General features: G+C 38.2%; 3 protein-coding genes across 3 annotated transcripts; all 3 read left to right on the top strand.

Annotated features, from left to right (window-relative positions):
- The first annotated feature begins 487 nt into the window (after positions 1–487).
- On the top strand, positions 488–2,112 carry LOC137793241 (beta-1,3-galactosyltransferase 9). Its single transcript, XM_068589269.1, has 2 exons — positions 488–562; positions 665–2,112. Exons 1-2 carry the CDS (start codon positions 557–559, stop codon positions 1,751–1,753), a joined length of 1,095 nt encoding a protein of 364 aa, XP_068445370.1. The 5' UTR covers positions 488–556; the 3' UTR covers positions 1,754–2,112.
- Positions 2,113–7,995: 5,883 nt separating this feature from the next.
- synpo2b (synaptopodin 2b) lies at positions 7,996–12,814 on the top strand. Its single transcript, XM_068589343.1, has 2 exons — positions 7,996–8,653; positions 9,446–12,814. Exons 1-2 carry the CDS (start codon positions 7,996–7,998, stop codon positions 11,800–11,802), a joined length of 3,015 nt encoding a protein of 1,004 aa, XP_068445444.1. The 3' UTR covers positions 11,803–12,814.
- Positions 12,815–16,684: 3,870 nt separating this feature from the next.
- myoz2b (myozenin 2b) lies at positions 16,685–20,977 on the top strand. Its single transcript, XM_068589185.1, has 6 exons — positions 16,685–16,748; positions 17,528–17,644; positions 18,635–18,801; positions 19,221–19,314; positions 20,042–20,204; positions 20,293–20,977. Exons 2-6 carry the CDS (start codon positions 17,563–17,565, stop codon positions 20,516–20,518), a joined length of 732 nt encoding a protein of 243 aa, XP_068445286.1. The 5' UTR covers positions 16,685–16,748; positions 17,528–17,562; the 3' UTR covers positions 20,519–20,977.
- The last annotated feature ends 2,210 nt before the right edge of the window (positions 20,978–23,187 follow it).

The following is a 23,187-nucleotide window of genomic DNA, read 5'->3' as shown; positions in this document are numbered from 1 at the left end:
TAGCGCTTTACCGCCACCTGCTGGACCGAGTGGGAGGCTGCACTTGTGTATTGCTTGACCTATTTTGTACTGAAGAGATATATAACTTAATTTCGAACTTGAGGCTTGACCTTTAACCTTAACTTGAATGGGGTACTGTTCTGCAAAAAAATAATTGCATTCAATTAATAAACTGTTCCAAATTAGAAAGGTTTACAGTATGTTTGAGTCGGCTCTTACTCTAGACAGGGTTTTTCATATTCATCTGTAGAAGTTTTTCGCCCTAAATCAGAGTTTAACACACTTTTCTACACACTTAAAACATGTTTTGGGGTGTCCTTTATGTCCTTGTGTATAATTAAACAGTTTCTTCTCCATCAGTATGGTTAAAGCATGGTGCAGGAAACTCTTGATGAAGCATGTGCCTTGAGGTAAGGGTGCAGGGTTACATGCTGCTAGAGTTTCATGAAAGTGGAAACTCTGTCGGTCAGCTATAGTGTTGTTTGAACAGACACGTCCTCTGGTCACAGGAGGTGAATAGCAAACAAGAAACAACAAGGCTGTGAAGTCAGATGTCATGCAGGTATACTATTAATGATTTGCAACTTATAAATTATAACGCAAATTCAATTGGCTATACATTTATGATGATTAATACTCTGTATTTTTCTTTCTCATGCTCTAGTGCTCTCTGTGCAAGCTCCGAACCCACCAGTGGTGTTTCCTCCTATTCAACATCCTTCTCTTCCATGCCTTGTTGTTTGGGGCAGACTTTGTCGAGGAGTATCTCCTGCAGCCTACGCCTGGGGTCTACAGTGATGGCATAGTTGTTGATGTAAGGGAGAGAGCAAGGAAACTAGATATGAGCAACGCCAGGGAGAACATTTCCCAGGACTACCCATTGACTAATCCTAATGCCTGCAGAAACTCTGACCTCTTCCTCCTCACTCTGGTCTTCAGCTCTACAGCTAATATCACCCAAAGAGATGCTGTCAGGAAGACGTGGGCCAACCAAACGCTCATCCAAGGTTTCCCAGTGCGGATACTGTTCTTCCTAGGATCAACTGAGACTTTCGCTGCACAAAAGGCCCTCATGATAGAGTCTGACCGCCATGGGGACATGGTCCAGGGTCATGCTGTGGCTGACTCATCCCTCCGTGGCCCAACAGAAAAGACAGTGTTGGCACTCCGATGGGTGATCGCCTTCTGTCCTGTGGCACGCTTTGTTCTGCTGACCAAGGATTCTGTGTTTGTGAACCTTCCTGCCATTGGAGGCTACCTATTGGGACTGCACAGGCATCCTGAGGACTTTTATTTAGGTAGGGTAATCCAGCGAGACTCCCCTGACCGGGACCCTTCCAGTCTTGGTTACCTGCCCCCAGCGTTGTATCCTGATAAGTACCTGCCTGAATACTGTGACGGGACAGCCTACGTTCTATCTCAGGATGTGGTCCGAAAAGTATATGTGGCGTCTGCGGCAGTCCGTGCACCTGTGCCAGCTGATGTGTTTGTTGGCCTTTGTGCTCAGAAGGCTGGTGTAGCACCAACCCACAGCTCCAGGTTCTCAGGAGAGAAACATATCCGCTACAACGCCTGCTGTTACCGCCATCTGTTTACCTCAGCAGTGATGGAAAGCCATGAACTAGAGAGAGTGTGGACCGACCTCGGGCAGACAGGTGGAACATGCTCCCTGTTACAGACCTACTGTGGACTGTTGGTCTGCAAGACTCTCACGTACCTGGATAAACTGTCCTTTTTCAACTCCAAGGGCTAAGCTGAATCGCACAGTTAATTGAATAGAGTGTGTGATTAGATCATGTGTGTGCTTCTGTGGGGAAATAGAGACTGACAGGAAGTGAGGTTGAAAGATAAAACAAAAGAGTGCAAATTATTTGGTTGTCTTCGTAAAACTTGTGTGCCAGTGCTTGCATTCTGCCTGTCAGTATTGTTGATAGATACATCTGAGTTAAATTATGTATACTGTGGCTACAGTAGAAGTAGTACAAGTAGTAGTAGAGGAAACATTCAACCTGGACCACTAATATATATCAACATTGCCAGATATATGTAACTAAAAGAGTTGGGCAGATTTTACTTTCAATAGGACAAGAAGGACAGTTGAGTTATTTTTTCTTTCTTTCTTTGAGTGGATTTTGCATCAGATTGTTGCAGAAAATAAAATACTGAAGTGGTTTTCTTCCAAGTATATGGCATTGTCCATTGTCTCACAGAACCAATGCAAAGGGAATGCACATCACCAGATAATGTGAAGTGAAACTAAAGTTAAATATGTATTGTCCATTGTCACAACAGTCATAATTTAATTAGTAATGCCTCTGCTTTTCCTTTATTCATCCTTAAGTGACCATTACACATGCTTTATAACAAGCAGGGCAGTCAAGGAGATTAAACACATGCCCACTCTGTATATGCCCACACTGTCCTGGGATGAGGTCTAACAATTGTGTGGGTGGACATCTAGTAGAGACTTTAAAACAAGGATAAAATGCTGTGATACAATATGATTTGTGGCATTTACACTGCTAGTCATTGTTACTGTAATTTTACTCTTAAATACCACAGAATGTTTAATATTGATACATAAATAAAACAGCTTAACAGTTAGTTACTGTAATTTGCATACCACCATGGTATCCTGTGGAAGGATTAAATTAATTTACTGTTAACTATTATTTCTTACGTATTTATTTTCTCCAATTCAGTGTTTTCAATAATTCATTTAATTCTAAATGTCTGATGATAAATCATAATTTCCTTTAAAATAACAAGTGTCATGAAACAATTTAGTCATTAATAGGTGAAACATATTTTCATAATTTTCCAACCTGGGAAATACAATGATTTAGTCTCCCAGTGCTCTTTCATCCCAATATGTTTCATTACTGGATGGCCTTCAATGTGAAGTAACCTCATGCCTGAGACTGTTGTATACCATCACTGAGAAGACCCACAACCGGATCTGTCTCCACAGCCAGGCAAAACTCCTGAATAAGAATCAAGAGTGATTATGTCAGTAGAGGTAATTGCCATGTGTTTCGTATTTGGCTCAGTTGTGAAGATCTCTACTATTATCAAGTTAGAATGGCAGTAGTGCTGAATGCAGTTAGAGGCCAACTGGATGCTAGATTGCGAAACTCAGTCATCCTGTGTTATCAGGTTGATGGATGTCAACTCTAACTGCCCCGGTGAAATATTATTAAGTTTATGCCTTATGGCATATGATGACCTTCGCTCAATAATTGCAAAGTCATCTAGAAAGCAAGCTGTGAGAGCAAGCTGTGCGTTCAGTTTTGTGCCTAACAACTGAGCTGTGATAACATCATTGTCTCTCATGACTTGTTGCTTATTCACTTCCATTTTTAAAGTTTAATTTTTTAAATTGTCATCAGCATTTCCAACAATTTTCTTACATTACAAAAATATTAATGACAATACATTTTTTGACAACCCTGATTTAGCATACATTTTTGTTTGTAACTAAACAAAAGCAACACTTCATGTTAGTTTACATTATGCCCAGAAAAAAAGAGAGCAACAATACGCACTGTACAAAGAAAGAAAATTGGATGTGACACAAATACAAGCACTCGATAGCAATGCAGCATGTCAGATTTGCAACACACTTTTATATTATGGGACGACCATCAACTCCAAAACAGGGTCATAAGGTCATTTAAAAAAAAAAAAGAAAATGCATGGAAGCATTAACCGCAAAGGAAATAAACAAAACATTGATATTACTAGTATTGGTGTCTGTACTGCAGCTGTAGAGTAGTTTCTCCATTCCCATATTACTTCTGTAAATCACATTTTCAAACACAGATTTAGTTCCATGTACGGGCATCCTGTCAAAGAACAACAATCTTACCTCATCTATTTTCTGTACCAGCAGCTTTTTAATGTGATGCTCTATTTCTTAATCTAATTGACAGCTATGGGCAAATGCTCATTAATGCAACATGTCTGTGTTCATTTTACAAACGGCAGTTTGTTAATATATTTGTATTTCTTTCAGTAGTTACCCAACAAAAGCATTATTTAAAGCCTGACACATGAACTGATAACAAGTTAAAGGCCCATTTCAAATATAAAAATAAGTAATGTTTTCTGAGACAAGTTCATTATGTTGAAGTGCTGTAGCAGAAAGATTCTAACAGATCTGTGTCTGAAAGGGGTTGGGGGCAGGAACACCTTTTCTTCTCTCTCTTTAAATACGGCAGCATACATGAATGAGCAAGGCTACACAACGAGCAAGGTGGCAGGACCTGAACCTGAACATCTGCACTCCACAACAAGTGCTCAGATTGTCAATTCTGCGGACGTGCACAGAAGCCAGCGGGATGTGAATTCTACGAAGCTGGATGTCGACTGATGAGGCATTTTGTTCTTCGGACAAACGTTTGGTCTTTTACGGCACCTTCAGGGATGATTACTGTAAGTAATGGCTGATGTTTCACGAGTAATTCCTTGATCCACATTCCATCTTTTTATACCGTCTTTCTATTTATCTTTCATTAACCCTACTGTTGAGAATTTAATTTAATGAGATTATCTCATAGTCTGTCTGCTTTGGTCTTTGATTGACATCTATGTGTCGTAATAGAGGACCAGTCATATCTGTTCTGTTCTGTTTTATTCTTTGCATTGAGATTTTATTGCTCTCTGCTGAACACAACACTATTTAACAGTAAGATACAGCTCTCTTATCACTACTGCACCGATGTTTTCATGTTTCAATATAATTCAGTCAGTTTTAGTGTACTTAGTGATCACAACATCTATATTAATAAATACCAATCCAAGCTGTATTTTTACTTGATTGTTTTTCTGTTAATTGTAAGACCCCTGATGGGAGTACTAAAAAGGGTTTTGTGGCTGTTTAACAGGTGCATGTTTCTCATTAGCGGTTGCAGTAAGGGGGTCTAATTGTGTGGAAACATGTAATCTGCTGAAGCTCAATCCTCGCAGGGGTCATCCCCAAGACCAAGAGTTCAGTCGTTAGTCAAGGATGCTGACTCCCTGTTTCCATGGCAAAGAGTCAACATGCTGAAGTTACTGCCATACTAGGAAACAGAAACTCCTTTAGCACCAAAGTAAGGCTTGATGATGGTTGAGTGTTAAAACGAAGTGGAACCAAGTGTGAAGAGAAGCTTTGGCAGAAGACAAAGTCTCCATTAGTCTGTTTCTTTTAATAATCCTGGAGTTAAACGTGTTATAGGGCCTCTTGATAACATTATAGATGAAAGAAAGGTTATATCTAATGCAATTTACCTGAGTCTTTAACAACCTTCAATACAGTTACAAAGCCATGCCATATTCTGCAAATAAATGTGTGCATGAAATATATGTGTGCACTGACGCATAGAACTGTCTTTGTAAAATTAATTTTCGATTATTCTTTTTGTCATGCATGATGTTCACTCACTCCTGATGCAGTAGAGCAACAGCTACAAAGTCCTTCTCTCCTGTTTATATGGATGCAATCTGTTTTTAGAGTAAATCCTCATAAACTTATCAGGAGTAAATTACCATTACAAAAACAAAGTCTGCCAACATCTGATCTAGAAGAGACTGTATGTAATAAGTATACCATATTATAAATTGGTTGTAAACTTAATCTGTTTAACATTGACATTTAAATGTGCGATTGGAAATGATCGGCTTCATGAAACAGTTATACTCTTTTGTACTCTTTTGTTGCTACATGAATTGTTTTATTCCTAGACAGAACAGAGCATGAGCAATAAACTGAATTTAAACTTTGATTTGATTTAAAATCATATCACATCTTCGGACAACATTAAAAAGGACATCCACGATCTTAAAAGGCTTGTTAACAGTGAAGATTCTCTGTCAGTGGACTTGGTGCTTCTCTAAATGTGTAAACCAAAGACATTCACTCAATTGAACAGGTGAACATTTGTGAACTACAGATGTTCTGAAGTGTGGATGTAGATAACTGATTCTGCTGGCTCACCACTTTCTTAATGCTTTGTTCCCAAAACCTATTCTTAATGTGACATTTATGGATATTTATTGGTCCACCGAAATCTTCATGTTGACCTTTACTTGACCTCTAGTGCTATCGTGAGGTAATGTTCTCTCAAAAAAAAAATTAACATAAAAAGTCAAGCATTGTTTTGAACAGTTTGTACTTTTCTGTGAAGAGCAACACTCAGGACCAAGTGTCAACTCTTAATCTTGCAGTAAGCAGATTCATATTAAACTTCAAGACCTCCGTGCTCAATGGGGAAGACCCTTTTGATTTGAAATTCTGTTCCCTCTAGCTCCACCTTCAGGACAAACCTCTACAACTTTTTCCAAGGATCTAATAATAGCAAATCATCAGCCTGTAATCTCCCACACTTGTGTTTTGTAACTTTGCATCAAGTACAGGATGCTCTCATGCCTTAAGACATAGAAACTAAGGCTATTGAGTACTTTTTTTTCTTGTAAGGATTTCAGTATATTTATTTTCTGAGTGTCTTCAGTTTTTGGCTCAACAAATTAGCTTATTGATTCAGTTAGATGTGTGCATCTGCAACTGCGTCAAACAAAAAGTAATTTAGCATTTTATAAAATTGTGCCACTTTATTGACCTTAAAACAAGTTTAGCTTTAGCTGATAAGGTTGAATGTTACTGGTATCTATTGAAGGGAGGACAACGGTGTCTCCACAGCAGTGACATACAGAAATCAGTCTCAATCTCCACAAAGTTACTCTGGCACTGAAGAATGGATGCACTTGTGCATTATAGCCTCTGACTTTCTTTTTTGTCTTACACAGTATCTGTATCAATACTATGAAAAGATGAAATACGTGTGTAAAATAAAAAAGGAGTTTTTAGTTTTTATCTGGTGATCAGGAGGTGATTCTTCACAACATCATCCTCAGTGTTATGGCGCCACCTTCTGCTCCATATCAGGCTCTATGTTTGCAAAATAAAGGGCTTTGTTGTTTGTGTTTGCAGTACATCCTTCATGTTTCGGATTCTCTACAGTTGTCTATCTTGTAGCAGTACGCTGAAACATTCTTTGTTTTGAACCCTGGTCTGCAGATTGTCATCCAGTAGGCATTAACATAAACAGCATAATGTCAAATGTGAATTTTACAGTTTCATATTAGGTTATGAAGACAATCATTTCTGTTCATATCCATATACTAACCTGAAATGGGTGTAAGCAGCAAAACCTCTTTATTTAATGTCAGTTTTTGTTAAAATGATTGACAGCAACTGTTTTGCACTGGTTAGCTTAATCTGAATACTTTTCCAGGATTGATTTTGCTACAATAACTATATTTTGAATATATTTTTTTGAAATACCTCTGAATACATATTTGATTAACTGTTGGTATGATTGACCTTGAGTAACAACACAAACACTGATTTTAATTAAGTGAATAGGAGGCTTATAGTATTTATACTTTAAAACAAATAGTCTCTCATATTTCGTTCTTAAATGGAGATGCTGATTGCAAAGCTGTTGATGAGAACAGTGAAAGGGAAGAAACCTCATTGTATAAACAGGAGTTTTGAAAACAGCCTCCCAATTGTTTTGCTTATCCTCTTGGATGTGAATGCAGTTTTCCCCTTGATATTACATACCATTCCATGTAGAGCGATGGCAGCCCCGATGTAACTGCCAAAGAAAAGCTGCACTTCCTATTGAGGATAGGAATAATTCAGACAACTACATGTTAGTTTGAAATATTACAAACTGTAGTAATGCTTCCATCTCTTTATTAAGTTTATAGTCATAATTGTTAGAATTTGATTATTTATATAAGACCCTCAACACTAACTTTAGCAAATCCTTAAAGCAAGTACTTCCATGCAGTCCAGGTGGAAATTCAGGGATATTTTATAGATGACATGTAAAATTAAATGTGTGCTAAAATTTAAAAATATTTTCAAAAGGCTTCTTGTCTTGTTTGTTTTTGTCTGAATGAAGGTGTTATTGCTGATACTAAGGACATTGTGAAACCAAACTAGAGATGGAACCAGAAGCTGAAGACCCAGACAACAATGATAACTTGGTTTCTTGGCCTGGTTCAGATGGTTCTGAGGAACTGTGTGATAATGCCAGTGATGAAGACTACCCAGACCCTCTTCCTGATCACATCCTGAATTCTGATCTCGATGCCCCAGCACGCCTTCCATCACAAGACTGGGAATCTGCAGGTGAGCAACAGTCCATGCCTGAACTTTGTGGAAGTGAAGAGGAGGTTTCATACCAAGAAGAGGATGACATGTACCTTAGTGAATCAGGAGAGTCCATTTCAGCGTCTCCTCAAATCCAAACCTCACCAACATCACTGTCCCCACAACAAGAGCGCTCCAACTTTGAGCCTCATGCCAGCCAAACATCACGGCCGCATTCGCGGTCTTCTTCCTCCTCTCTTTGCCGTGAAGCTGACATGACCCTGGCTTTGACCCTAACCACAGAGAAGCCCCTGGCAGCCAGCAGCAGGCAGGCCCTAGGGACTGTGAACAGGAGGGTTGATTCTTCAGAGGAAGGAGGGAGTAGTGAAGCACCTCCTGCTTCTCTCTTCTTTGGAATTTCAGACAAGGCTGCTGAGCAGGCAGAGAAGTGGAACTCGGAGTCTGACACAGATCTCTGCAGACCGGACAGGCAGAGGGCAAGGTCCACACGTAAGTGTATGTCTTCTACCCTCACTTGTTAGACATATGAACTAGTAGTGCAAACTGTACAGCGTATTAAATAATGTTTTTTTTTTCTTCATTTCAAAATTTCAAACTTATTAAGATTTAGATTATTTTGTGTTTGCTTGACCAGAGGCATGAATGAACTTTTGATAAGGATCTTAAATTACATGTTATTATTACCTGCCTGTAATTATTGTTGGTGTTATTTGATGACTTAATTTTATATTGTGCAAAGCCCTGTGAGTGCTGGTTATTTTCGTGCTTTAGCATGGGGTCTATTTGAGGTATACTTACATCAAGAATTCCCATGGCTTTAAAAGTCTGAGTGAGTTAAGAATAAAATATGACCATATGATGAGGCTGGCAGAAACAAATTTGACAGACACTAGCATGTGTCACCCCGGGCCTGTCACCCGATCTCTTTCCCAACCATAAGACTTGACGGCAATGGAAAATGAGCTCCTCATTTTTCTTGCCTCATAGACCCCTAAAGTAGCTGTAAGTGAATATGATGCTTTTATTAGTGTGCTGGTTTCAGCAGGGGTAATTTTAAGATAGTTCTTACTTCTATATTTGTGTGGTTGCTTAAAAAAACACCCAAATATTAAACATTAGTCAATTATTTTACTTTTATGCGCATTGATCAATTAAATAATGTAGCTTCATAATTTAAATGACAGACTAACAAAATATGAAAATGAAACAAGTATATGTTTGGCATCTTCCTCACCTCCCTTTTATTTTCTTCTCATTGTCCCTTTCTCTCCTTTGCCTCAGGGCTCAGTCACAACGAGAGCCAATCAGAAAGACACGTAAAGGAGACCAAGTCCAAATGTAAGCGTATCGCTCGGCTTCTAACGGATGCACCCAACCCTCAAAATAAGGGAGCCTTGTTGTTTAAAAAACGCCGCCAGAGGGTCAAGAAGTATACACTTGTGAGTTATGGGACTGGGGAGAAAGAGCTTGACAGCGAAGAACTAATAGAGGAGCAAACTGAAGTCAGATCAACTGGTTATACTTTTGTGGCAACAAGTGAATCTGATTTAGAAGAGGAGTATTCTGTTTATCAGCAGCACCGTCTAAGTCTGGATTGGGGAAGTGGTAAAGAAATGGAACAACTACCAGATACAAAAGGCAAGGGTGTTATGATGTTTGCTCAACGCCGCAAACGCATGGATGAAATTGTGTCAGAGCGTGAAGACCTAAGGAATAAAGGATTACCTGTGGAGATATTACAAGAACCCGAATGTACAGAAGCCCAGAATGTTTATGATGCTGAGGAAATGTACGAGCATACTGATCTGGCCAACTACACAGATGCAACTCGTAGGCAGCACGAAGAATACCAAGAAAGTATTCAACAGATGAACCACCTATCCAATGTGCCAAAACCATTAGTACCAAACAGAACTGCGAAGCCTTTCCTAGGATTTCCCGTAAGCACAACTGGTTCTGTCATGCCCGGTGGCGTCGTGCCAGTGACAAAGAAGCAAGAACCAAGGTTTAGAGTACCTGTGCCAATTAACACTAACCCGCAAGTTTGGTCCCCTACTGGAGAGATCATAGCCTCAAGAGATGAGCGAATATCTATGCCAGCAATAAAGACCGGCATCCTTCCAGAGTCTAGAAGGAGAGTCACTAATAAACAGTCAACAATGGTGGCACAAAAATCAGGTAATCACCTTCAAAACAAAGCGGATAGGAGATCTTTTATTGAGTCAGAGGAAGACTTTTTTAGTCTCGGTGCTGAAGCTTGTAACTTCATGCAACCCAGAACAATAAAACTCAAGAATCCCCCTCCAGTTGCCCCAAAACCTACCATCAACCCAGCCTGTCCACCTTGGATGAGTAGGATTCCCTCTGGCGAGCCATATATTCAACCAAGAAGTCCAGTTTCACTACCCGCTCACAGTCATGTGGGGTCTCATAGTCAGCAAGATTGGGCTCAAACTCAACAGATGGCCAACCATTGGGCACCAAATCAAACTCCTGCAACACTTCAAACACCTGCCAATGCCTGGGCTCCTGTCAACGCCTCTTCTCAGCTTCATCTTCAGCCAACAACAAATAGCTGGAGTCAGCAGCCATCACAATCCCCAGTGAGTATGCAGGTCCGCAGTCCTACATACAGCCAAGGTCAGCCACCCTCACCCTCAAGGAATAAGTTAGAAACTACTCCAAACTCAGTTGCCTCTTACCCACCTCAAGCAGGGAAGTCAAACGTCCATGCATCAAAAGCATCACAGGCTTCTCCAAGGGGTCAAGTCTCAGACAGAGGTAGTAATCGGGCTAACGATGGTCCAACTATGGCCGGAAAAGGTGCAGAGTTGTTTGCCAAAAGACAGTCCCGTATGGAGAAGTTTATTGTCGATGGTGAAACGGTGCACGCTAACAAAACAAGAGACACCTCCCCAACCCCATCACTCCCTAACTCCTGGAGATATTCTTCCATTGTCCGTGCCCCACCTCCTTCATCATACAATCCCCTTCTGGCTCCTTTCTATCCTCCATCAGCAGCCAAGCAACCCCCTTCCACAAGCCCCAAAATCAAACCTAAAAGCAAAGAGAAACCTAAAGCAGCCCCAAAGCACCTCAACCCCTTAGATATTATGAAACATCAGCCTTATCAATTGGACTCTTCACTATTCAAGTATGAGGCAGTACCTGAGGCCAAAAGCCCCAGCCCTAAACCAACTCCAGCATCAAAGTTTGAGGCCACCAAAAGCCTTAAACTTAGATCTGGCCTTTCTCAGTCTCATTATAACGCCTCTGAGCTTGTTGTTCAAAGCAAGGCAGAAGTTCCTGTTAAGTCTCCTGTACCGGTAAGTTCTCCAAATTATTCTGCCCGCCAAAGCACAAGATCAGTTGAGCCTCTTGCAACCGACAAGCGCTTGGATAAAAAGCACACTATCACACCTACAGCCCATCACATAACCAACAAGCAAGCACCAAGTGCCCGACCTGCAAGCGCATCCTCCCAGCATTCATCTATTGGTGAAAGCATTGCTTCAGCTTTTTCTCCTGCATCTCTTATTGCTAGAGGCGCACGTCAAATGGCACCTCGCCCAAAGTTTTCTGCCAAGAAGCCAGTGGTGACAAGCAAACAGTGGAGACCTGTTGCTGCGCTTCAGTAGCTCTAATACTGTATATGGTCATGCTTTGGTGTAGTCACCGTTGAGACGATAGAACACAATAACATGTGTAATGTGTTATCATCATAAATGTCTTACTTAACAGGTGGACATGACAGACAGTCTAAATGTACGTCATGTCCAAAATAATTGACAGTATGCATCTATAAATATATATTCAGCTGGCAATGTGAGGAAACATGTTGAATGTACAGCAAAGTTAGCATAATATTATAAATCAATAGAATATAAAATACATTAATTAATAATTTATTATATAATTCATCTTCCTCAAACTTAGGAGGTGCATGCGTGCTTGAAAAAGTAAATGTGAGACTAGATAATGTTGAGTTATTCTCAGGAAGTGCTATTACATGTGCAATATTGTGTGCAGAGAGCCTTGTTAAACTGACGTCTCTTTGAGTTTTTCTTTCTTCCATTGTTTTTTTTTGTTGTAAAGATTATATGCACTTATACCCCAAAAGCAACACAGCAATAACATGTATTAATACATTTGTTTATTACATTAATTAAAAACTACTTTTCATGCCATCTGAGAAAACAATTACTCCCAATTATATTTCGGAATATTGTTGATCATTTAACATGTCTGGGGAGAAACTGTCGATGCACTTCTCTTTTTGAATGCATCCAATTTGCAATTCCTTCAGTCTCATTCCAAACTTAAATGGCATCACAACAGCTAAAAGCACTAACTTAGTTGTGATTATTAACACTAATGACTTTAAATGTTTTTTATGTGGATGTATTTTCTGCAATTGTCGTTTATTGACAGTTATTTATCTGTCGGTAAAATCATCAGACATTCTGTATCCTCCTCCTGTCAAACATGAATTATCACAGAGATTTGAGTTAGATATTTATTCACATTGCCAGGAGCAACTCAAAATGAAAACAATGAAAACAATGGTTTGTGTTTATATATCTCTGTCTTTCAAACATATTTGCACTTCTTCTCAGCACAATCGTGATATTAAATTTCTCTTTCGCTCTACTTGTGAACTTCCTGTGTGTGTGTCATGAGCTTCTTTTTCCTGAACTCGTGTATCACTACCTTTTGAGTGACTCCTTCATCTTTCTCACTGCCTCACGCTTTCACACAGAATTTACTCACATTCACTCAACCTTCAGCAATATCTGTTTTAAGATTTGACTATTTTTAATACGGTTTGCTCTTCATAGTATAAGATGATAAATTGCTGAAGGTTAATACTGTCACTGAACAGTATAACTTTCTGTTTCTGGATCGTTATGCTTGTTCGTTTTCACAGCTTTTCCACCACTTCACCTTTAATATTAAATGTACAAGGTTTGGAACCATGATCTCTGTCCTCAAAAGATATTTTGCAGTTTTACTTCCAAGATCAACTAAGTGAAATCCAACCGAATGCAGGATTTATTATTTTGCTATTCTAAAAACATATTGAGCAAGTGTGTACTGCCACAGTAAAAAGTGAGTTACCTGCATTTATACGAAGTATTAGGTCTGCTTATGTGAGACATGAAAACAAGATTGAATAAATAAACAGCAATATCAAAAATGTTTTCTCAGAGGAGGAGTTATCAGTCAGATCCATGTTAGTCCATACTAGCTATGACCACTGGCTGTCAATAGAGGCCAATGTTAATGCTAATGTTAAGCTATACTCACGTCCTGAACATTTGTTCCTTTAGCTGATTCAAACCCAAATAAACAACAACCAATCACAAACATGGCTGTGGTGTTAAACTTGTCCTGGGTATCATCGACCTTTTAATATTTTTATTATAAAATTGGTGTAGTGACCCATAATGAAAAATATATAATTAACCTAACATGTTAGTTGTATTTTAGAGTGGATTTCCTCTCTAAGCAGATGGGGGAGAGATATAGTTCCAAACCAAGGTTCATTATCTTTTATATGTGATAGTAGTAGTATTGCCACTTTACTTCTTTAAAGTGTATTGAACCAACAGCAGGTAAGTTCTTAAATCTTTATTTATTTTCTATATTTGTTTATGTCTCAAATGTTTCTTGAAGCTTTAAGACTTTAACAGAAATCTCTTCCATAAGTTTATATCACTCAAACATTTTTTTGGGTATTAAATGTAAAACTCAATTCTAGTTATTTATCTGAATTGCTTTAAGTTAATTTAGACAAACAAATGTAAAAAGGGTTTATTTACACCGGAATCCAAAGTAGCTTTTCATAATAAAACTACCAACACAGAAAAAGTAGAATAGGTTCTTAAGATGCAAAATAATACAGGGTTGTCCAAAAAAGGACATAATGGGAATAAATATGACAAAAAGTCTACGTTACTTGACTTTGCTTACCGATGGGCAATTTTTCTACGAAACTGTTCAGTAAAACAGTTTGTAATTTAATTGAAAGAAATAAACTACAAATGTATTGTCCAGGCTCACATTAATCCAGTGGGTGGCAGCAAAGTCTGCAATACTGCAATCACAGCAGTCCATTGATACGTGATTTTCTTTTTAGGGCTTTGGAAGAAGCCGCTCCTTGAGCCTCCCCAAACGACTGAATTCGATGCCTTCTCCGAGACTTCTGTCACCTGCGAGCGCATCCGGAATCCAATCGTTAATTTTACCAACACAGAGACAAATGTCCTTTCAGGAAAAAGTCTGCAAGCCACTGTCGCCGTGGGAGGCGGCATCCAGAAGCATAATTGGTTCAGTGGATGATGCCTTTGTGTTTCAGAGCCTCCCGTCATCCGTTGCCTCTAATGTCAAAGCTGCAGGGCACCGTAGATCTCTGCCAGAGCCTCCAGAAGAATGGAAGCGCAGGGTATCTCTTGATCCTGCACCTGTCAGCATGGGTCATTATCATGCGGCCCCAGCTTTTCAGGCCCCGCTTATGAGCAGGACATTTTCACCTGAGAGACCAGCCTTCTATGGGCCTCCCTTCAGACCTGCTCAGCCTCTGAGGTCTGTCAGCGGGGCCAGTATTGGATACATGAGACAAGGCTCCGGTCCAACAAAGTACTCCCCAAAGCCTAGTGCAGTCCAGAAGAGTTCATACCACTAAGATGAGGTCAGACATACATCCGATGAAGGGAGGTATACTTTTAAACCAACATACATGAATTATGTTAAAAGGTACATTGGATATGAAACACAAACACATTTAATTTGGCTTATAGAGATGCAATATGTTGGTTCTGTTGTCATGAAAACAGGTCCTGTAGAACTGAGACGCAGGCATAATTTACACAATTTGTCACTTGGTTTGAAGAGCACAATGACTTGCCTCAGCTATCGTGTTGTGTTGCTTATGATATATTACCCTGCTGAGATTTGAGCGGAGATTTTTCAATCGTGGATAATTGGTTATTTTTCAGTTAGTATGTTGTATCAGTTTGTTTCAGACTGATCGAGGACAGAAATGAACCAGAAAGGTGTTAGCAAAGTGTTATGAGAGCCAAAGTGAATGTGGAGTAGATGAAAGAAAGGTTTGATAGATAGCTTTTTTCAAATGTAGATTGGTGTTGCTCATTTTTACATTGTTGGTTATACATATTGAATGAGAAATAAGGCACTCATGGTTGTGTGTAAAAAAACTCACTGTGACTCTGTGATCACTTCTGCACATGTCTTTCTTTCACTACTATTGCAATGGCGATAGTACGTGTAAAGAGTAACCATTTCTAATCATCTGAAGCCCTTTCTAGCGACCGCTAAATATCACACACACTCTGCTTAAAGGAAGCTACATTGAATGTTTAGGAAAAATTGCAATAAGTGTTGCATCCTAACGTTGACTTTATTTAAAACTGATGACATGTGATATTTTAAAATTGATTTACTTTTGAATCCATCAAATGTGTTTTTAAGTCAAGAGGACTAAATGTTGCATGCATGACGTATCCCACCTTTGATCGCACACTGTGTGGTGTTAAAATGTAAACAGAACAACATATTCTACCATTGAGCTTCAGGGTTTCAATATGAATGATGTAGTGGTGTTTCTAGTTAATTTTTATGTGTTTGCACCTTTTTAACACAAAATGATTAAAAGAAAACATTCAGTCTTAAAATGGTTATTATTTTCACGCTTTAATGTGACATTGTGATATAATTTAAACAATTAATGCAAATGATTTTGAGTCATTCTTTAACAACATGTAACAAAGATTTTTTTGTCGTATTCAATAACTGTGTATCAATGTTCTAAAATTACACACGCAGTTAATGCCGGTTAAAAAATGTACAGCAACTTCCATTACAAAGGTTACGTCAAGAACGTCTTTCATAACTCAACAGAATATTAATGTTTAAAGATTAAATGCCCAGTATGTCTGAAGTATAACAGCAGGTTCGGCTGCCAGGAGAATGACCTTGATGCTGCTTTATAATTTTTTTTTGGCCGTTTACCATATCCGATGAAACCACACTGACCGCTCCACTGGTCTCTATATCATTACACAGAGTCAGTAATTGCACATAATGACAGAAACAAAACTCAGTTGGAAGAGAGGCGTAAACAAGTAGCAGCTGTGTCCAGCATTAATGACCTTCAGAGCCTCAGAGGTTACATCCGCCCATGGAGACATGCTGACTTTAAAGATTCAACTCAAGGAATAAAATGTGTCTCTGAAGGGAAGTCCTCGCCTCAAAGAACATCAGTGGGCATATGTATGTTGTCCATCCTCTCTTCTCTCTCTTTCTCTCTCTCTCTCCCTCTCTGCTAGCTATCCTTGCCCCATGGTGTTTGAGAGTGGTTTTGAGTGTTTGGCAGGTTAAATTTAGCCTATTGATGTAAGCTGCATTCCATTCACAACAGACACAGAGACACAGTCACAGTTTAGCTTTAGTGTTCGTGAGTGTGAAGATCAGGGAAGATCAAACTACGTACTGTAGGTTGACCCCTGAGCCTCCGTGTCTCCCCTTCAAGGATACAGGTTGCACCCTAGGGATACCATCACAGGTACGGACAAACGTCGTCAGGGTGTATTTTGTGAATATTTATTAAAATTATAAAGGCGTTATGTTAGAACATTCAAGAAAGTCACTGTTTTGAGATTAAATACATTTGCCTTTCTGTGAATTATAGTCTTTTTTATGGAAACATAACATTTGATAAACTATCAGTTATATTTTCTATCTTTACAATTAGATTGCTTTGCTCGTTTGCATGGAAATGGGAGCTGCAAATTCAGCAGATGGAAAAATTGAGTACTTAACATGTAATATTTAGTAGCAGCAAACAATGTGATTGAACTGGCCACTGCAAATTGAAGTTATTTTGGATATTAAGTTGAATGTTTTGTACTCCAGTTACTGTGTCCAGCCACACACAAACTTAGGAAACAATAGTCACCCTTGACCTTTAAACAAGTGATTTGTCCTGTTACCACTTTAAAGGGAGATACCACTGACATTTACTCACACACTCAAATATCGGTCCAGTGACGAGGCCAGATATAAGAATTATGTTTGTGGTACCAATGCAAGTACAATGGGGCTTTGCGATTATGCAATACATTGTAATCTATTAAATCTAACCCCGACAGAGAGATTAGTATAACATGACAAACACTCATATGAGATATTTCTTTAATGGGTGCCTTATATATCATCTTGAATTTAAAAAATATGCTGACAACAAATGGGAAGTATACTTTATAGAGATTTAGAGACACAAAAACGTAAAACTTTGTGACTCGGGCATATCAACTACATCCTGTGTCCTGTATGTGTTTCCAGTACTCCTGAATTCTGTCAAACTCGCCAAAGCCACAATGTCACAATTCTGTACAATGCCAACTGGAGAGAGGAAGAAGCGTGCAGCAGCTATTTGCCGAGAGGTCCACGGTACCAATGGTAGGACATTAGAGCCGAGGATCAGCGGACAAACACACTGCTGCAAGATTATATCTATTGTGATCTGGGTTAAAACAGTCAGGGCTACATGCCTGCATTTTTCATAAATAAGATAATGGCATGATTTACTACCTATGGCAACTAATCCTTTGTCGTCCTGTTCAAAAGTCTATTTCTGGAGAGGGGAGGAAAGAAGTGAGGGACAACTGTGTGTAGCCGTTTGGATAAGTGAAGCTTTGTGACAGCTGGGGTACATACCGATTGTGTGGCGGACGAGGAAGCATCATGTCCATCCAAAACTAATTCTTAACTACAATGATAACAAATTTTCCATTACAGGGCGTACAAAATGGAAAATATTGAAATTTGTGACACCATTTATGTCATATATGGACCCCTCCCCCAATCCTTTCCAACTGAATTTGATATCAGGGTATATTTATATTGTATCCACTATGTTCCAGCTCTAAAACCAGCTCTAAACCAGCTCTAAGATAAGCCCTTTCCCAAGTTAGTTTGTGATAATTAGGGTTACATTCAATTTATTTAAGAATATGTCTGTAAGTATAATGACAACTGATGCATTGTGGTATTTAAAACAAGATTTTTTTGACACAGGACTTTTCTACAAAAGAGTTTAAGGATTACAACAAAAACATTCAGCATTTCAATCTATACTGTGCTTTTGTTGTAGGTATTGCTAAACAAATGTGAAATTATTATGCTAATTTGATTACCATACCATAAAACTATAGGACCCCGAGGCATTTGTCCACATTTTCCCAGAAATTGGCAACCACATATATTTTTGTCTTGTTATACTCTTTAGAAAATACACCTCAACTGAATGTGTTTCAGGTTGTTTTTTTTAATTGTTCAACAATTAATACACTAATTTATTGATAACCGCTTGTCTAATAAATCCTAACATTATACAGGTTGTTTTCTTCCTCTGTCTTCATCTTTATGTATATAACTTTTTCTTAACAGGGGACGTAATGGATCTCGGAAAGAAGCACAGCACTCCTAAAGACATTATGTTGGAAGAGTTATCATTGCTGTCCAACAGAGGTTCCCGGCTTTTCAAAATGCGCCAGAGGAGATCTGACAAATATACATTTGAAAGTATACAAAATGAGGCAAACACACAGCTGAATGTAAGTCAACTTGTGTTTGATTTCAGCCACTTCACATATGTTTGAATACACTGGAGTTCTGATGTTAGAGTTGTCTGAATAAAAATGTGTTGAATGAAAGTAAAATGTATCAGGAAACATGCTCTTGACAAAAAGTGTTACAAAGCACGGATGATAAACAAAAACACGTGCCTTTCACTGTACAGGACATTGTCCAGCCAACTCTTCTGAGAGCATGCTTACCTTCCTTGAGGAGCTGCTTCCTTCTTTATCAGTGCCTGTTGATGTGTTTCTGTGTGTGCGCACACACTGTAGTTATAAGTGTGTGTGTGTATCTGAGTTCATGGAAGACAAGAGCAGCTGTAGATGTGCCGACTTTACATTTTGTTGCTCACTTGATAACCAATACATGAACTGAACCGTTTAATTGTGTTTTGCAGAATGATATTTTAACTCAAAGTACACACAATGTGGAAATTAAAGTGGACGCACCAGCCGATGGAAATACTGCTAATCCAGTAATCACTATTTCAGGTAATCATGCTCTTTAGTATGTTTACGTTACAGCCAATATGGAGCATTAAGATGTACAACGTTAGTCGGGATTTAAACATAAACAAAAAAATCTTAATCATATGTAAAAAAAAAAATAATAATAAAATTAATATGCAAACATTACCATTAGATGTGATCTTCAGAAATCCTTCCTACTTTAAATCACTTATTTCTTCCACTATCAAACTGTAAATACACGATATACTGCAAAGTCAAACAACAGTAACTGATTATGTAACGATGTCATGATAATGACAACTTGTGTCCTACAGTCATAACTGCTGGTATTGTTTAATGGCATTAGTTTAAGTTAAGTTGTTTGATACCATAATTCATTTTACAACCTGAGCAACTTTAAATGCATTTTTTAAATTTTATTATATTTTAATAAGCCGACAGATTGCAGTGCTTATTCCAAAATGCTCGCATCCCACGTCGACACATTATATGATGAGTGCACGCTTCAACTATGTGCTATTTTAAGGCCTCGGATCTCAATGACGTACAACTCAGTCTGCCTGTTACTTTTCCCTAAGCATAGTCTCTATTCATAATCCATCCTAAAACTTTAGCCTCCCCACAAGGAGGCTAATGAAAACAGCTCAACATTAACCCGCAAAACTGCAAACACAACCAAAAGATCATTATGATGCATTGTTGCAACAATCTCATGGTGTCTTTCTGTTTTTTGTTTGCTCCTTGACAGACATGACAGCAGAGAAGGTAACAGCCACAGATATGCCCAAATCCTACCACTCCCCGTGGGATCAGGCTATCCTCAATAACCCTGATCTCGCCGAAACCCTCAAACTGATAACGTCAGGACCTGACCCACGACCAGACCTTCCTGAGTACAAAAGCTTTAACCGGTGAGAAAACTACAGCATGAAGACATTTTAGTCAATTAGTCCAGCAGCACAACAACGACGAACCGCTTACACATGATGTCAATTATAGGGTTGCCACTCCTTTTGGTGGCTTTGACAAAGCTCCCAGAGGGATCACGTTCAAGCTCCCCGAGTTGGACCTGAACCCACCCAGCTACCTCGAGCTGCAGGATCCGGGAGCGAAGCGACCCACCTTTAATAGGACGGCCCAAGGGTGGATAACTGAGAGCACCCATCTGATCATACCCACTGTCACCCTGGAGCCTATCCCGGTCCCCGAGTCTGATGACTTGTAGGTGGTCTAACTGTATGTAGCCTGACCCCATGATGTCAGCTGTAGTATTTTGGCCCACCTCTGATGACGGCAAAACAACCCATTCATAACATGGTCACCATTACTTACCAATATTTTGGATTAGTCCCATTCAGTGGACAGAAAATATTTCATGCATTTGTTGACTCGTGTGTTTGGTGTACACTTAAACTGTATTAAAAAAAGATCATGTAAATAGCACAACTCAAGAAGAGTTCCCACTGATACGGACAGCAAAACTGTAAATGTTATAAATGTTAAGTTGAATTGATGAATATGTAATGTAAATAAAGAATGAAACGTATTTATTGATGGCACATAATTGGAACATGCAGTGACTTATATTTAGTTATTGTAATGAGTAAGCAGTATTTCATTTATATCTATTGTAAAGAATTATATTCCAGACAAATACACAAATTAGTATAACGTGTTCATTTCTATGTATTTATATATGATATAAGCTACAATTTAAATTAATTTAAAATTCAAAACCAAAAATATATATATGGTTTTCTAGAAATAAAACAATAGTGAAAAGTCTGTTTAATAGCTCTCATGTATTGTTTACTGCTGCTGCTGAAAAAAAGAATTTCATTGGAGATAATAAACATTTTATCTTAAAGAAATAACAGAGGTCACATCAATCAAGGAAGACTGAGGAATCTGGACTTTGACCTGTGATGGAACTGATACATAAATGAAAGGACTCAGAAACAGTGACTTTATACACATATAAATTTAATAATGATACAAGATAGATATAGTCTGGCCTGCTTTGGTTAAAATGAGAGAAAATGTAAATGTTTGTTCTGTATTGTTTCTTGTCACAGATGTACTAATGTGTAACTTTACAGCATCTCAACCTACAAATGTAATACTGTGTATGAATGCAAAACACACTGAAGGTCTGTGAGTGATATTTTGGTGTTTCTAAAGAACTAAGCTGAAAACTGATTTTACTTCTACAGTTTAAGTGTACTGCCTTTTTGTACATGTTCTATATTATATACAGTATATATAAATATATATATGATATATATATAAATATAATATATATATATATATATATATATATATATATATATATATATATATATATATATATATACACATGCATTGTTTTTATTCTTCTTAATGTAACTGCACATAAAATGTAAAAACTCAGAGAGGTAGGGGTACAGGAGAGAAAACTCAAATTAAATGCAAGGCCAAAGTAGGAGCAAACTGCGTGTCTAATTATCTCGCATGACTAACCACAACAATCCAAATAACTTGTATTTCTATTCACATAGAATGTTTTGTGGGTCAGATGTGCTAAAATGGTCATAAGAAGTGTCCATTTGTACTTTAAATTCATTAATACAGGATTGCATTTTGTTGCAAAATATGTTGTTTTGAGCCTTAACTGTGGGAAAGTTGACACGTTTGACAAGGTTGTTCACTGAGTTTTACAATGTGTTTTAACTGGTATCACAGCAATGGTATGTGTTATCGGGGTCAGGATCTGACAGACCCCAACTTGTTTTATATAGAAGTTTGTATGTGATAAAAGTCTAAAAACCTGATTATAATAATACAACTAACTGAATTAAAACTACTGTATGAAGTCTAATTGTCTTTTTAGCCACTGATTTTCAGTTGCTGGGAATCTATTTAAGTCACTTTTGGCTGAACTATTACACTTTAGAAACTGAAAAAAAATAAAGAACAAAACAGATACAAAAAAACTCCAAAAATAAACCAAAGAACAGTCGAGTTTGACAGCTCATCTGAACAGAGCTCAGCTGTGCAACATTCAGAGGGTGAAATATGAAGCTTAAAATAAATAATACCAAAAACACTTCATGTGTCTCAAGGGAGGTTTCAGTGCTATTGCTGGAGCCAAGTTAGGATCAGAGAAAAGCTATATACAGTCAGACTGTATCTACCCAAATACTGCATGGTCCACACTTTTCCCATATATTAGTTTATGAAGCGTTGTAAATATCAGGACCTGTATGAAAATATGATTAAACTGTGAACAAGTTGCAGTCACAGTGTATCACTGACATAGAAGATGCCTGTTTAATATTCCCAAACAGATTTAATTCTTGGACTCAAAATCTCAGCATAACAACTCAAAAACGACACACACACACACACACACACACACACACACACACACACACACACACACACACACACACGCACACACACACACACACACACGCACACACACGTACACACATAGTGTTAATGATCCACTGTGCACATTGTATTTGAAGGATGAGAGAAGCAGCAGACGAACACTTGGCATTAGGCATGAGGAGGATAAAGTTTGTTTTATTTTAGGTTCACCGAGTCATATATATATATATATATATATATATATATATATATATATATATATATATATATATATATATATATATATATATATTAGATATATATTAGATTATTGGTGTACTGTTTGATGAAACTATTCAGCCAAACACCATTGACAGACCCACTAAAACATATGTGAAAAATCCAACTGTTTTATGACCCATGACCTGTTTACATCAGCACGGCAATTGCAGACAGAAATGATAGTGTTAGAATATGTATATTAGTATTTGAGAGAATTTAGCGCCTACTGTAACGTGTGATAGGCCCCAGTGCAGTGTGACA

The sequence above is a fragment of the Clinocottus analis genome, unplaced genomic scaffold, assembly GCF_023055335.1.
Source record: "Clinocottus analis isolate CAN_PGR_092001 unplaced genomic scaffold, fCliAna1.0.p SCAF_22, whole genome shotgun sequence".
In the NCBI taxonomy this organism is placed as follows: domain Eukaryota; kingdom Metazoa; phylum Chordata; class Actinopteri; order Perciformes; family Cottidae; genus Clinocottus; species Clinocottus analis.
This window is presented reverse-complemented; position numbering and strand designations above follow the sequence as displayed.